This window comes from Eurosta solidaginis, chromosome 1 (assembly GCF_040869045.1).
Source record: "Eurosta solidaginis isolate ZX-2024a chromosome 1, ASM4086904v1, whole genome shotgun sequence".
In the NCBI taxonomy this organism is placed as follows: domain Eukaryota; kingdom Metazoa; phylum Arthropoda; class Insecta; order Diptera; family Tephritidae; genus Eurosta; species Eurosta solidaginis.
The window spans coordinates 363312816-363328867 of record NC_090319.1 but is presented as its reverse complement, the minus strand read 5'-3'; the positions used below and the strand labels follow the sequence as shown (position 1 = coordinate 363328867).

The 16052-nt window shown below is 36.4% G+C and overlaps 1 protein-coding gene across 4 annotated transcripts in view; it reads right to left on the bottom strand.

The window, feature by feature from the left end:
- Window positions 1-4399: 4399 nt before the first annotated feature.
- sit (stuck in traffic) overlaps window positions 4400-16052 on the bottom strand; it is a 118007-nt gene continuing 106354 nt past the window's right edge. For all 4 annotated transcript variants that reach the window (XM_067762838.1, XM_067762836.1, XM_067762837.1 and 1 more), the window contains exons 3-6: window positions 15341-15531; window positions 9974-10048; window positions 9607-9906; window positions 4400-7266 (exon numbers count right to left, since the gene is read on the bottom strand). In XM_067762838.1, the coding sequence (XP_067618939.1) occupies window positions 6985-7266; window positions 9607-9906; window positions 9974-10048; window positions 15341-15531 (848 nt within the window). In that variant the 3' untranslated portion in view covers window positions 4400-6984. The remainder of the gene's footprint in view (window positions 7267-9606; window positions 9907-9973; window positions 10049-15340; window positions 15532-16052) is intronic.

The following is a 16052-nucleotide window of genomic DNA, read 5'->3' as shown; positions in this document are numbered from 1 at the left end:
TACCAATTTCGATTAACAAAAAAATAATTTCATTGCATCAAATATTTTAATTGTGTTTGTATTCTAGTGGATGTGAGTGTATTTTTGAATGTCCACATTTATTAATTTTTAAATTAATTTATATTGTGCTCAAACATGCTTTTCAACACGGCCAATCCCAATTCTTAATTAGAATTTAGGGGATTTTTTTTAGAAAATGTGGCATAATAGTGAACAGAAACTGATACTTTACTATTTTATTTTTGAATATGCATACCTACAATACTTTTTTTCTTTTTTGAGAAGCATTTTTTATCTCATTGTCGGTGAAACATGTTTTGTTGGCCAATTTATGGGACATGCTGAAGTATATGTTAATCTTGATAAAGTGGTTCCTTAACTTGCCTATTAGGGCGTTTTCAAATAATTTCTTTTTTTGTTTTCTCTAAGGAATGTTAATCTTTACATTTACTATATGTATATACAATTATAGATCTCAATTTGCTTCGAGCAAAATAACCCTCCTACTGCACTGATATTATCAATTCAAGTCTTAAAATTGCACATGTCTGCTCCAGATTTACATAGGGTTATTTTTTGCATCGTACTCCTTTTTAAGTCTTCCTACAAATTGGCAGGACGGAACCTACATGTTTTTTGTCGACTCCGAGCGGCATATGCAAGGCAGATGAATTTTCACTCAGAAGATTTTCATGGCAGAAATACACCCTAAGTGCTTGACAAAATGCTGCCGAGGGACGATCCCTCCTAGAAAACTAATTTTTCCTATTGAATTTTTTTATTTAATTTTGATGTTGCTTTGACAGGGATTTGAGCCCAAAACCTTCGGTGTGGTGGGCGGAGAACGCGTGCTGGTAGCGGCCGTTATAATTGTTTGTGCTTGGAGAGAAAAAAGGAAACGACTTATTGTTCTCTAACCTTTTCAATTTTACAAATTGCCGGCAACAAACTTCTATTTTATCGCATGGTTAGCGAGAGGGATCGAACCCTTTATTTCGAATTGGGTTTTGGGGATTTTGTGTTTGGGAAGCTCTCATGTGTGGCCCATCTCAAGCACGCCAAATCTTTAGTATTACACATAGTTTCGTAACCTTTAGTGACCGATGATTTGATTTGATTTGCTGATAGTTCATACTTAAGTATCTTATTCGTGTGGTGCATTTATTGTGTCTTGATATTATTTATGATTTGATTCGCTTGAAATTTCGTGCTTGGGTAGCCTCTTCTCTAGGTTATTATTTGGGATGCCTTTCTGCGGGAAATTAACCCTTCGCTGACATGTTCGATTAAATATTCTCAAAGATGCGGTTTGCTTTTTGCCTAAATTAAACCTTGCGCCAACATCAGGGACATACGAATATGTGTGATCGAATATTGATCACGAATTTGATGAAAAAGAAAGAAAAAAATTCCTGACAGTTTTGGATTCTACACGTTTAGTTCACTGAGAAAAAGAAAATGGCCTTAGGTCTAAATTCTCTTTCCAACTTGATCAATTATGAAGGAAGCTTTGGAATATGCAAAGTTTTTCATGCTCTTACAAAATTTCATATAATTATAGTTGTTTTTTCAATGCTTTTGTAAACCAGAATTATACCTTAAGAGGGCTTCAACTTGGGGTTACACTAGCATAGGAGGAGCGCACTTTCCCTAGGAAAACGCGCGTGATTCTAGCTCAACTTCGATCTGGATACTGTAACACGTTAAACTCTTACCTATCCAGAACCAACCCCTTCATACAAAATATATGTCCTCCTTGTTATGTATCCCCACATGACACCTACCATCTCTTTAACTGTATTGTGGAACCTAACACCCCTCTCATTATGGTCCACCCCTGTTGAAAGAGCAAGTTTCCTTGGACTCCCGTTAGAGGATATTGATGACAATTTTTGATCGGTTGCACCTATTGGATGGGGGGAAGCACTGCTAAAACAACAACATCAATAGGGTTTAACTTAGCAGAAACAACAATGTATGTTGAAATGGTTTCAGAGCCCAACAGGAAATTAGAAAAAGGCCTTGGCTGGTTAAGGTCTGGTTATATAAAATATAACATTTAGGCCGAAGTATAAACTATACATTAAAGTTTGGGAGAAGACTTTTGTTTCATTTACCGTTCTAGTCTAGTGTCGTTTTCAAAAATTTAAATTTAAATTTAATTTTAAATTTGTACAGCTTTATTTGTTCTTGTGAGTGGATTTGAACTTTCTTATACTTTTTGTGGTCTTAAATTTTCTTTTTATCTTCTCATTTGTTTCAAGGTTGTACTCGATTGCGAGTCTCGTGATCTATAGAACTAAAAATGATTTGAATGACAGTTCTATCAAAAAGATTTTTTTAATTGCAAAACTCGTTTGTCTACATACATATAACGAATGCTGTTTCCCATTCCCATCCCCCATCCTCCACCGCTCCCTCCCTCAATTATTTTTTTTTTTTATATACCTATTTTCCTCTAGGTCTGCTCATTTCCATCAACACCTTTTGCTTTCCATCTCTCACTTTTCCTCTCACACAATAGCTTGTGGTTTGGCCCTGTCTATCAAAGAAAATTAGCGGCAGAAAGTGATACGCTAAAGTCAACCAATAAATAGGCAATTTTTCATGTTGAAGACCCTTATTTAGGGATCTCTTAAATTGGATAATTGGATGGATTTCCGGTAGTTCAAAACGCCCTATAAAATAAGCCATACCCGATAATAAGTTGATGATCTTGTGGAACTCTCATTTGGCTTATTGGAGCTAAGTCGGCATGGAAAGGGCAGCGAGTAAGCAGTGGGGATAAGTGGTCAGATTGTGGAACGCCTAGCATCGCAGCTTAGAACTCTTCGCTCTCAACGGATATACATACATATTTGAGAAATGTGACCACCAGTGCTAAATGATTGCCCACTATTGGTAAACTTTGCCACTTAGTTTTTTTCTCTTGGATGTTGGTTTTTCGCTTCAAGTCAGTTATCTGCGGAATATTTGCATTTCGTTGATTGCAGTCTAATTCTAAAATTTTGAAAAAGGAAAAAAACCGCAATTCGGCAGTGGAATGACACAAGGGAGCGCTTTGAAGTTAGGTAGATTCTTCAGCATTGCGCCTACTACTACAACAGCGGTGGGAGCTTCGTTCGACTTGCTCGGCAGTATTGTTTCCAATTGCTGAGACTGTGCCACGACCATCGTGGCTTTTAGAAGATGATGAAGTTGGCGAAGGTGTGGAAGGAAACACAAACGTCTTCAGCAATTTGACTCGAAACGTTCAGGGTTAAGCCCAATAACTTCCTGGGACAGCGCCGACATTCTTTGACTGTGGGTATAATACTCATAAAATTGGAATACATCGGGCACCTGAAAAAAGGTCTAATGTGCTATTAGCTGTTGTGCGCTCTACTTCCCATGAAAGGTGTCGCATGTATATCACTCGTCAGTGAAAAATTCATTCCATATTCTGTTTGGAGATGGCAAATACTCATGCGCTCCATATTTTGTCACAGTGACTGAAAAATCATGGTAAATCACATTGATAAATTAGATGAAATGCCCGCGACTGAGTAACTATGAATATACGTAGAATACAAAGCACTAGAAGTCGATGCTGCATAGGCAACTATACAAGCGACCTCGCTAATAGGTTTTAATAATAAATATAATTTGTATATACCTCTAAGGAGCAGATGCTTTTCGTGACAATATTACACTCAGAGGGCTGGCCAACCACAGCCGAGTTGCGACATCATTTTAAACAATGCTTATAAATTACGCTAGAGTCGATCGATATGGGTTACTTACTTTATCAGAATACCTCCATATATAAATCGCAGTTTCACTCTTGTATTGTGAGCAGAGCGGTGACTGCGATTTTTGATAAGTATGATTGTGAACTGCGATTAAATAATATTTCTGTAAAAATCACTGCGAAGATAAAGTCACGATCTGGTAAATAAAAATATGCAAGGCGCGATAACCTCCGAAGAGGTTTTAGGCCGAACTTCTCTTTCAATTTGCGTAGTGCTCCATTTTAATTCTTCCTACAAATTGACGGGACGGGACCTACATGTTTTTATGCCGACTCTGAGAAGCTTTTTATGGCAGAAATACACTCGGAGTGTTTGCCAAATCACTGCCAAGGGGCGACCTCGCTTAGAAAAACTTTTTTTTTTCTAATATTGATGTTACTTTGACCGGGAGTTGTGCCCACGATTTTCGGTGCGGCAGACGGAGCACGCTACCACCACACCACGGCGGCCGGTCACGATCAGGTAGTCTCGCGAAAATCGCGTGATATGCCAACTATAATTCTCTTTTTCGTTATGGAACTATAATCTTCACATTCACATCTGGCCATAAACGAGTGATTTTTTGTAAAAAAAATTTTTTTCGTTTATTTTTTAATATTTCACATATCAAACATACATTTAAAATACATACATGCATATCTACAATGGTTTATTGTGTTTATTTTTTGACTTAGATTAACTTACGGAGGTATTGCTGGCTCATTATGAGTTTTTTGCAAATAACAAATCTACAAATTACGTGGTGCGTTTGTATAATTTTAAGACTTATTCTATAATTTCCTTGGTTTGTTTATTCTGTATTTCTAAAAAATATATATTTTTAGCTAAAACATACAATTTTTACAAGTGTATGTATATTTCGTTTTTAAATGTAAATGGTCTGTGAAGTTCTAACTCACATTAACTTACCAGATCGAGATTGTGTACACAGAGACTATGCAAATATCATTTTAACGCTAAGAACTAAAAACCCTGAGACTTATTTACAAGTGTTTATTTGTAAACTTAGTTATAGGTGAAGTCTTTTGTCAATCAAGATGCAAAATACACTGGCTCATTTAAAGGACTACCCATATCATTCCCTCCAGTAGAGGAGAGTGACTCACCTGGGGGCAGTGAACTAATTGAAGCTGAAATGAAACGTTCGTGGGGGGCTGCTGTTAGGAGCTCGATGTAAGTCGCAATATAAAACTGCCCGGCCGCTGTAACATCTTCCAAGCCCGATCTAACCTGATTAAGAATGCCGTGTATGGGGTGCTGCGCAGTGCTATTTTGGTCAAGCATTCTAATATCTACTCAGACAATCAAGAGGCTATTAATGCCCTGAGATCAAGTGTGGTGCGATAGAGAGTGACCTAGTAGTGGTCGACCACCCTTTGCGACTGCAACAAAGTTTCTTCTCTAACACACTAAACTTTAAAGAAGACTTTGACAACATCAACAGCGTCTACTCAGCTGTTATTCAGAGATGCAAATCGAAGTAAACAAAAAAATGCAAGTGCCAACTCTTTATGTTTGTTTAAAATAAAGTGCAATTTATAATTTAATTGTAATATAATTAATGTAAGTAGAAGGAAAAAAATTGTGTGAAGTGTTAGTTTCATGTTTATTGTTAGAAAAAAGTATCAAATGTTAATATGTATATTATTTTTACATATTTAGCATTAAAGAAATCCCCAGAAGATGACGTGAGAAAAAAGAACGTCGAAACGCGTCGGGAAAAACAACTGTGTTCTAATTTTTTGACCATATGTCCTCAACCCAGCAAACACAAATATCAGAAATTGGTCCATATATAAATATAAAAAAAGTTTCTTAAGATTAGGATAATGTGCGTACCTACCGGGCTGTAAAGGTATCCCTGGTGGGTACTCTAGCTAATTCGGATTTATTGCAGCCACAAGAGCCAGCTAAATCGATGCCATCTTTTACCAAGGCTAATTATCTTTGACCTTTGAGTGTATGAGGGGGGCTTTCAAGTGGTGGCCTAGGCTCATGAAACGATAATCATTGTCATGATTTTGCTTATGAGCTTATAAGTGGATTCACGGTTGCCGTGACATCATGGTCCGAATTCATGAGGAGGTTCAAGATGGCTAGGCTTAGACCACCCTCAACTGGGGGAGTATGGGTGGTACTGTCTGATAGGGTGAATTAACTCGTTCATGTTATTTTTGACAGCAAGGGGAGGAGCGGATCTCACTAAGGTTGGTACACCTTTCAGCCAATTTTAAAATAAAACCCACTGTTTGTAATGACTTTGGGATTCCGCAGGCCATTTGCCCTTTTGCTTCTGGGTAGGTGGGCTTTCAGTCAGCTAACGTAGCGCTGGGCTGATACTAGTGTCGAAATCTTTCTGGCCAATTGTTGGTTTCAAGCCCTCGGCGAAAATATTAGGGTTTTTATAAGTCCATGACGAGGTGGCATAATCCAAACACTTGATGACCAGCTCCCCAGAATTTGAAAGGAGTAAGCGTAAATGTACAAATGAGCTGTGCATGACCAAACTTTACTAGCTTCAACCAACTTTTCCTTATATGGCTACATTCCTTATTCACATTGATGCATCATCAAAAAGCCGAGCTTCTCTACCAATTTTCCCTTAAATTGTCGGGACGGGCTCCAAGCGACAGCTGCCGGGCAGACGAATTTTCACAGAGAAAGCTTTAATGGCCGTAAAATACTCGGAGTGTTTGTTAAACTACTGTCGAGGGGCGACTCCGCTTAGAAAAACTTTCTTCTTATTGAAACGACTTTTTTCAAAATTTTTGATTTGCCCGGGACCTTGACCCCGGACTCTACCACCTCACCGCCATGATCGCCTGCGCATCAGCCCAGCTTAAAAGATGACTATCATATCTACGTATATACACACTGCCAAGTGATTTTTTGCAACTCGTTAAGAAAAGATTTCGTTTAAAATATTGTAAAGTGGGGAAGGGCAGAAAAAAAACTAATAGGATTTCGCTTAAAACTAACACTTAAAAGTAAACACAATTGAGTTTGAGGTGTGACCAACACCTCGGCAGTACCGCACTGACATAACAGAAACCACCATTTACAAATCATTCATTCCTTCAGTAAGCAAAGCTTAGTACATCCATTAGCGTAAGCGCGCTTCCGAGTCCATATTTACAAATCTTTGAAATGAAGCGTGAGAGTTTTTTGACGACTTTTTGAACATGACTGAGGTTTACAATTGCTTCTTCATATCGGAATTGAGCGTCACTGCTTGAATGGCCTCTGATAAACCATTCATATTTTTTACTGTGATGTCATTGTTGTTATTGTTTTTTGCGGCAGCGATTTTGGCTTCATTTATTTGTTTTTGTTTATAAGCTTTCTGATAGAAATCATTGAAGAGATAATAAAAAAAGATTGCATTGGGCAGTGTGAAGCCAACGGTCCACCTCGGATAACCACAATCGGTGTAGAGTAGCTGCGTTTGGTGGATGAAGACCATGCAGAATTGGATCTGTAAAAAGATGGGTGAAATAAAAAGAGTTAATAATCGGTTAGATATAGCAAGAAGTGTAATACACAGGCCGACAGCATCTCAGACCCAGAAACCAGACTATATATTTTCGAAGTATTTTGATGCGATGAATAGAAATCTGGCCTCAAAATTGCTTAATCAGCTCTGAATTTCGAGATATCCTAACCTAAAAGTGCAAAAAACACCGTTTTTGCCCATATTTGAGGTTATGTAGCCTTGCAGATGTTTTCTTTCGTCAAAATTAAAGGATGGTATCTTTAAATACAAGTCTTCTTCTTTCAAATGGCGTTGAGTTTGCTCAGATATCAATAATGTTTCAAAATTTTCCTACATCTGAAAATCGATTGAGATAACATAGACATGATATAGTCGATTACTAATTTTCTTAAATTGTGTCTTATTTTTCTTAAAATTTTGTCCCACACAATAAGTGTGCTAACTCATTACACCCCTATACTATCTAGCCATCGGGTACCGAGTCGCACACAGCCCTGACCCCTAGAAACAACCCCTATCATACGGCAAGCAGGCTAACCCACTTAACTTTGGGGCAGCGTTTAATCGAATATTTTTCTTAAAATAAGTCTTATTTATCTAGATATCTCACACCACAAGTGGGTTAACCAACTTAACTGTTAACGCATCAACTTCCGTATCCCCTAACCCCTAGAAACCACCCCAAGAAACATGAAAATTTCAAAATGCGATATCTCAGCGAAAAAAATGATATTTGCGCAAACTCAACGCCATTTGAAAGAAGAAGACTTATGTTTAAAGATGCTCTCCTTTAATTTTGGTGAAAGAAAACATCTGCAAGGCTACATAACCTCAAATATGGGCAAAAACGGTGTTTTTTGCACTTTTAGGTCGGAATGTCTCGAAAATCAGAGCTAATAGAGTAAATATGAGGCTAGATTTGGATTCAGCGCGTCATAAGCCTTCAGAAATATATAGTCTGTTTTCTGGTTCTGAATGTTGTTTAAATTTTGTCGGCCTGTGCAATTAACATCCAAGATGTTTGAAAGATTATCAGGTGGGAGCACTTGGCATATATGTAATATGTACGGAAATATGGAAAATTTTTTAGAGTTGCAATGATAATTGAACGGTCAGTAGTAAAAACGGGGTATATATTAAGAGTGAACAAAAAGGAAACTTATTAAAATACCTGTGAAAGCGCTGTAATTGGGGAATATGGGCAGTGAAAAGGGGTCTTATAGCTTATTTTGGGACTATTTCGTGATCACTTAAGAACAATTTCAGGATTACGTTCGGGTTCTTTTGGGTATCATTACGGGAGAACTTTAGGATCATTTCAAGACTATTTCGTATGGTTAGAAGATAATTTCAGGATAACCTAAGGATACTAAGGAAACATTTTGGAACGATTCCAAGATCACTTTGAAAATAGTGCGAATTGATCCATAAATTGTGCTGTAAATGTCCTTAACTGACTTCAAAATGGTCTCGAAATGATCCAGAAACGAATCTATAACTGAAATTATCCCGAATTGGTCTTGAGTTTTTCCAAATTTGTATCAAAATAGTCTTAAAATGGTTCCGGAAATGTTATATGTATACATATAAAATAGTCTCATAAAATATTTCGAAACATTCTCGAAATTATCCTAAATTGATTCCGAAGAAATTCTTAAAAAAAAAAAAATAATAAGGAAATGTTATATAGTTAATAAATAAATACCCTAAATTGCATCGAAATAGTTTCGAAATGAGTCTTAAAATAGTACCGAAATGTTCCTGAATGGTCCAAGAATATACGATACAATTCCACCCCCTTCAAAGTTTGATCGAGTTCCGTCAATGCGTTACGCATGAACAAAGGTTGCACTGATCTCCACCCTAGCATCTCTTTTAACTGAATACCAGCTTTAATTTAATGATCTGGTATGTCTTCGTGTTATTGAATCGGCATGCCTACATTTTAGGTGAAACGCGATGATTGCCGTTTTTACTAAACCTTTTTCTTTTACTATTACGACGATGTTTATAAGCTTTGCCTTTATTCACTCCTAATATAAGTGCGATTTTTGCTGCCGAACGTTCAGTTATAGGAGAGAAAACGCCCATAAAAATCTACAAAACTTACGGTCAGATTATGCATGAAACCGTGACACTTTTCGTCGAAGTCACCTTCGCTCACATTCAAAACTTTATAATGCCAATAACGGGTTAACCGTCACTAACTGAAGTGAATGAGCGCTCTTATATCACATGAATTTTGGTTCCCACGAGAAAAATAACTCGTTGCGTTATACATAATTTGCCCTTACCTTCCCATCTAAAAGTTCTCTTACTCACCATTTGCAAATTGGTAATATGCGACTTCCACCACAAATACTTTTGTACTTTAGGTCCAAATGCCGAAAGCAGGTAATACGTATACATAACAATATGCACGAACGAATTGATCCAACCAATAAATGTGCCATGCCCACCTGGATAGTATTTTGTAGTACCCCATGATATCAACGGCATTACCGAGTGATGGTAGACGTGCAAGAATGTCACTTGACGTTCATTTTTACGCAGCACAAAAAATACGGTGTCCAATAATTCACTAATTTTAGCCAAATAATAAACATAAACCCCACGTGCTTCCTGTGAATATACAAAGGTTAAGAAACAATATGGTTGGGAGAGATATGATTGCAAAATTATTTATTACCCTGTAAGCTTTTGGTGAGAACGACGAATCCACGGGCTGACAACGCCAATTGTAATTTCTCCACGCAACACAGCCCTTAATATGGGTAAAATGGGAAGAGAGAAATTGAAATTTGAGAGAAATTAAAGGAATTTATGATTAGTTTCCTAAATAGCAAAACGAAATGAGAGTCCTCTCATTTAACATCATAATACTGAAAGTCATCCTACTTCCATCATTTCAGTGGGCTTGATTATTTTTAACATAATGCATTTAATATTCAGATGTTCTCATCACTTTTATGTTTTCCCTTACTTTGAGAAGATCGGCATCCATATTTTAGGAGGCTGACCGTAATGCAATAAAATGGACAGGTGAAGTCAGTGGGACAACAGCAAACATTTTACGGGTGGGCCATGAATTTTAAGGTAGTAGGAAGTATTTCTGGTACTATTTTGCTACTTTTTAATACTTTAATAATCAAATATACGAAAAAAGCAGAATTTGATCCATCTACTTATTGGAAAAGGGAAAACGATAGAAATAAGAAAATAACAAGTAAGGAAGGCTAAGTTCGGGTGTAACCGAACATTACATACTCAGTTGAGAGCTATGGAGACAAAATAAGGGAAAATCACCTCGTTGTAAAATGAACCTAGGGTAACCCTGGAATGTGTTTGTATGACATGTGTATCAAATTGAAGGTATTAAAGAGTATTTTAAGAGGAAGTGGGCCATAGTTCTCTAGATGGACGTCATTTAGGGATATCGCCATTACGGTGGACCAGGGGTGACTCTAGATCTTGTTTGTACGATATGGATATCAAATGAAAGGTGTTAATGAGCATTTTAAAAGGCAGTGGGCCTTAGTTCTATGGGTGGACGCCTATTCGAGATATCGCCATAAACGTGGACCAGGGGTGACGCTAGAATGCGTTTGTACAATATGGGTATCAAACGAAAGGTGTTAATGAGTAATTTAAAAGGGAGTGCGCCTTAGTTCTATGGGTGGACCCCTTACGAGATATCGCCATAAAGGTGGACCAGGGGTGACTCTAGAATATGTTTGTACGATATGGATATCAAATGAAAGGTGTTAATGAGTATTTTAAAAGGGAGTGGGCCTTAGTTCTATGGGTGGACGCCTTTTCGAGATATCGCCATAAACGTGGACCAGGGGTGACTCTAGAATACGTTTGTACAATATGGGTATCAAACGAAAGGTGTTAATGAGTATTTTAAAAGGGAGTGGGCCTTAGTTCTATGGGTGAACCCTATTCGAGATATCGCCATTAAGGTGGACCAGGTGTGACTCTATAATGCGTTTGTACGATATGGGTATCAAACGAAAGGCGATAATGAGTATTTTAAAAGGGAGTGAGCCTTAGTTCTATAGGTGGACGACTTTTCGAGATATCGCCATTAAGGTGGACCAGGTGTGACTCTATAATGCGTTTGTACGATATGGGTATCAAATTAAAGGTATTTATGAGGGTTTCAAAAGGGAGTGGCGGTAGTTGTATATGTCAAGGCGTTTTCGAGATATCGACCAAAATGTGGACCAGGGTGACACAGAACATCATCTGTCGGGTACCGCTAATTTATTTATATATGTAATACCACGAACAGTTATCCTTCCAAGATTCCAAGTGCTTTTGATTTCGCCCTGCAAAACTTTTTCAATTTCTTCTATTTAATATGGTAGGTGTCACACCCATTTTACAAAGTTTTTTTCTAAAGTTATATTTTGCGTCAATAGACCAATCCAATTACCATGTTTCATCCCTTTTTTCGTATTTCGTATATTATTATGGCATTTTTTTTTATTTTTAGTAATTTTCGATATCGAAAAAGTGGGCGTGGTCATAGTCGGATTTCGGCCAATATAAAGTGAGTTCAGATAAGTACGTGTACTGAGTTTAGTGAAGATATATAGATTTTTGCTCAAGTTATCGTGTTAACGGCCGAGCGGAAGGACAGACGGTTGACTGTGTATAAAAACTGGGCGTGGCTTCAGCCGATTTCGCCCTTTTTCACAGAAATAAATTATTGTCCCAGAATCTAAGCCCCTACCAAATTTCACATGGATTGGTAAATTTTTGTTCGACTTATGGCATTAAAAGTATTCTAGACAAATTAAATGAAAAAGGGCGGAGCCACGCCCATTTTGAAAATTTCTTTTATTTTTGTATTTTGTTGCACCATATCATTACTGGAGTTGAATGTTGACATATTTTACTTATATACTGTAAAGATATTAAATTTTTTGTTAAACTTTGACTTAAAAAATTTTTTTTTTTAAAGTGTACGTGGTCGTTCTCCGATTTTGCTAATTTTTATTAAGCATATATATAGTAATAAGAGTAACGTTCCTGCCAAATTTCATCATGATACCTTCAACGACTGGCAAATTACAACTTGCAAAACTTCTAAATTACCTTCTTTTAAAAGTGGGTGGTGCCACCCCCATTGTCCAAAATTTTACTAGTTTTCTATTCTGCTTCATAAGTTCAACTCACCTACCAATTTTCATCGCTTTATCCGTATTTGGTAATGAATTATCGCACTTTTTCGAATTTTCGAAATTTTCGATATCGAAAAAGTGGGCGTGGTTATAGTCCGATATCGTTCATTTTAAATAGCGATCTGAGATGAGTGCCCAGGAACCTACAAACCAAATTTCATCAATATACCTCAAAATTTACTCAAGTTATCGTGTTAACGGACGGACGGACGGATGGACGGATATAGCTCAATCGAATTTTTTTTCGATACTGATGATTTTGATATATGGAAGTCTATATCTATCTCGATTTCTTTATACCTGTTCAACCAACCGTTATCCAATCAAAGTTAATATACTTTGTGAGCTCTGCGCAACTGAGTATAAAAAAGGGGGAGGGGGAGAAGTAGGGAAAGACGGCAAGAAGTCGGAAAACTAATTGATAACGGGAACAGGGAAGAGGGAAGAGGGAGAGTAAACGTAAGAATAAGGTAATGAGGAGGAAAAGTAGGGATAATAGGAAGGGTAACAATAACATTACTATTAAGATTAAGAGGAACAATGAGAGTATGATAGGAGTAAGCGAAGGAAGAGTAAGAGAAAAAGGGGATATATTTATGGAAGAATGAAAATTACATGAAAAGTGAGTGGTTTGATTGAGGTAAACTTGAAAGAAGCAGAGGCCAAAGAAAATAAAAGAGGGAGAGGAAGAAGAAGCAGGGGTAGACTGGTGGATAGATAAAGTCGGAACAACGTCTGTCGTGCTTATTTTTTGGATTATTTAAATATTCTTCTCTTTAATGCGGGCAGTGCCACGCCTAATTTCCTAAATTGTATTAAATTTTTTTATACTTTTTGTTCAATAAAAATCCCTTTACCAAACTTTATTAGGATTGGTCGATTTTTGTTCGATTTATGACATTAATAGTATCACAGTGAGTGATTACCTAAAAAAGGGGCGGCGCCACGCCCATTTATTTTTTCTTTTTTTTCCTACTTTGCTACACTATATCATTGCTGACGTAAAAATCAATATAATTTAGTTATACATCATAAAGTTGTTACACTTTTTAAACGGTTTTATTTAGCTTGACTTGACAGGCAGGCCGCACGGCCGTTGTGAACGAATTTTTTAATTGAAATTTAAGTAACTTCCCGATAAGCTACAAGCTTGAAACTTGGAATATAGTTCAGAGCCCGATGACAATGCAACAATAAGAAAAAAATCGCCGCTAGGTGGCGCGAGTTTCGATATATTCGCAAAAATCGTATTTGTGGTCCGATTTGGCTCATATTTGGAACACATAATACATACAGGAATAGAAAGCGACTTATGGAAAAAATCGCCGCTGGGTGGCGCAAGGATCGAGGTATTCACAAAAATCGTATTTGTGGTTCGATTTGGTTCATATTTAAAACACATAATACATACATGAATAGAAAGCGACCTATGATGTCCGATTTGGCTCATCTTTGTAACAAATATTGCATACAGTCCGGTATAAGTGACATCAAAATAATTTGGAGTTGGAGGATGGACACGCATACGTGGCGCAGAGTCGAGTAAATTCTTTGGAAGGATTATGTATTGAGGACTTAGATTGTAACAAATTGTCAGGAAAGAGTCCTCGTAATAATGAGTCACTAAATGAACTAAATAGAATGAGAAATAATAGGCAATTAAATAAAGACTAAAAACTTGAAAATAAAATAAATAAAAAAAAATTTTAAGTTAAACGGTTTTATTGAAAACAATACTTACATGAAATAATAATAATACTAAAAGGTAGAAAATAATTAGGTAGGTCCTAGGTACTAGTAATCATACTCCTCATCAATCTAGGGCATTGATCAGGCAATTAAATAAAAGCGTTGGGCGCATAAAATTTCTATTGATAGTCATATATAAGACCAAATGAACCCTAATCAGGTTATGCTACGCCTAACATTTTTAGGAAATTCACGCGCCCAACGCTTTTATTTAATTGTCTGATCAATGCCCTAGATTGATGAGGAGTATGATTACTAGTACCTAGGACCTACCTAATTATTTTAAAGCTTTTAGTATTATTATTACTTCATGTAAGTATTGTTTTCAATAAAACCGTTTAACTTAAAAATTTTGTTTAATTATTTTATTTTCAAGTTTTTAGTCTTTATTTAACTGCCTATTATTTCTCATTCTATTTAGTTCATTTAGTGACACATTATTACTAGGACTCTAGAAAAATTTGCCCTCAAATTGATGAAAAATTGTATACAAAAATAGGACATTCTTCTGATTTCAAAGAAATCAGCCTACTTTATCCACCGTATTTAGACTATTTTCGTTTGCCTCAATGCCAAATACGGAACGTCGATTACAACTACCAGATTACAGCTTCGAAGAGCTGTTGCTTCTAAAAATAGTTTTCTATAAGTAACCTTTTTTTTTAGTTTACTAAGAACTCAAGAGATTTTAAAATAAACAGGTTTCAAACAGTTTCGAGAATTGATTGAAAAAAAATTAAGTCAGTAAGTGACTTCTATAAATGATTCATAAGTCACGCCTCCAAAAAAATACTCAAAACTTAATTTTGCGGCCTTTATGCAAAATGCTAGCTGACTTCGACTTCAACTGAATTTCATTCGCATTGAGTGCATTCTTTTACAACCCTGATGGGGGTGCGTTTTCTGTTAAATAAAGACGGTGAAGTTAACTCCGCTAAATTTGGTGAAATACTACAGCCTCATCATGAACTTCATACGAATTTCGTCGTTTATTTTTACATTATCACAAGAACGATGGGGCCATGTTATATTACATTTAATATTTATAGCATAATCTTTGTGTAAGTTACACACTTTGTGACATAACAAACCACTATCACTATATTCATACTTACCTCATAAACCATCCACGTACTAACTAAAACTTGTAGGAAATTATACACAATTAAGGTATTTTCCAATTTGAAAGGTTTTCGATCGCGCATATACCGTGGACCCCATGATAGCACAAAATATAGGTAAAGCCCAACAATTGTCATTATTGGCACTGGAGATTTAATTAGGAACCAGTCATTTGTACGTTGATCTGTTGACAAAGTTAAAATATGCAGTGAAAATAGTAAATAAATAAACTTTCAAATGTGCTGAAAATAAACATGATACTAACCAATTAATAATAAGTGTGAATAAGAAGAACAAACACTAACATAGAATATCCATTTATAGCCACGCCAACACAGATACATGGATCAAACAGGACGTCAAGTAAGAACGAGGTGCAGAACACATTAGAAATAAAAAAAAAAAAAACACGGAATCCAAACACTATACCAGTGTCCCACTTCGCGCATAAAATGGTCGAAAATAAATTTTCCCTAGCACTAGCAAACATCAATTAAACAGTCAAGATCCTTCACAAACAAGCAAAAGGCCAACGTTTGAACGTACTCGAAAATATGTAAATTTACAAACAGAAAATATTCGACTGTAGAATAATAAACGAACAAATAAACACAATTTCTGACACAATATTTGAACTTTTAAAACTTGTTTACAAGAAACAAAGTAATCACATATGTAGGTACAACAGACAAACACACAACAACA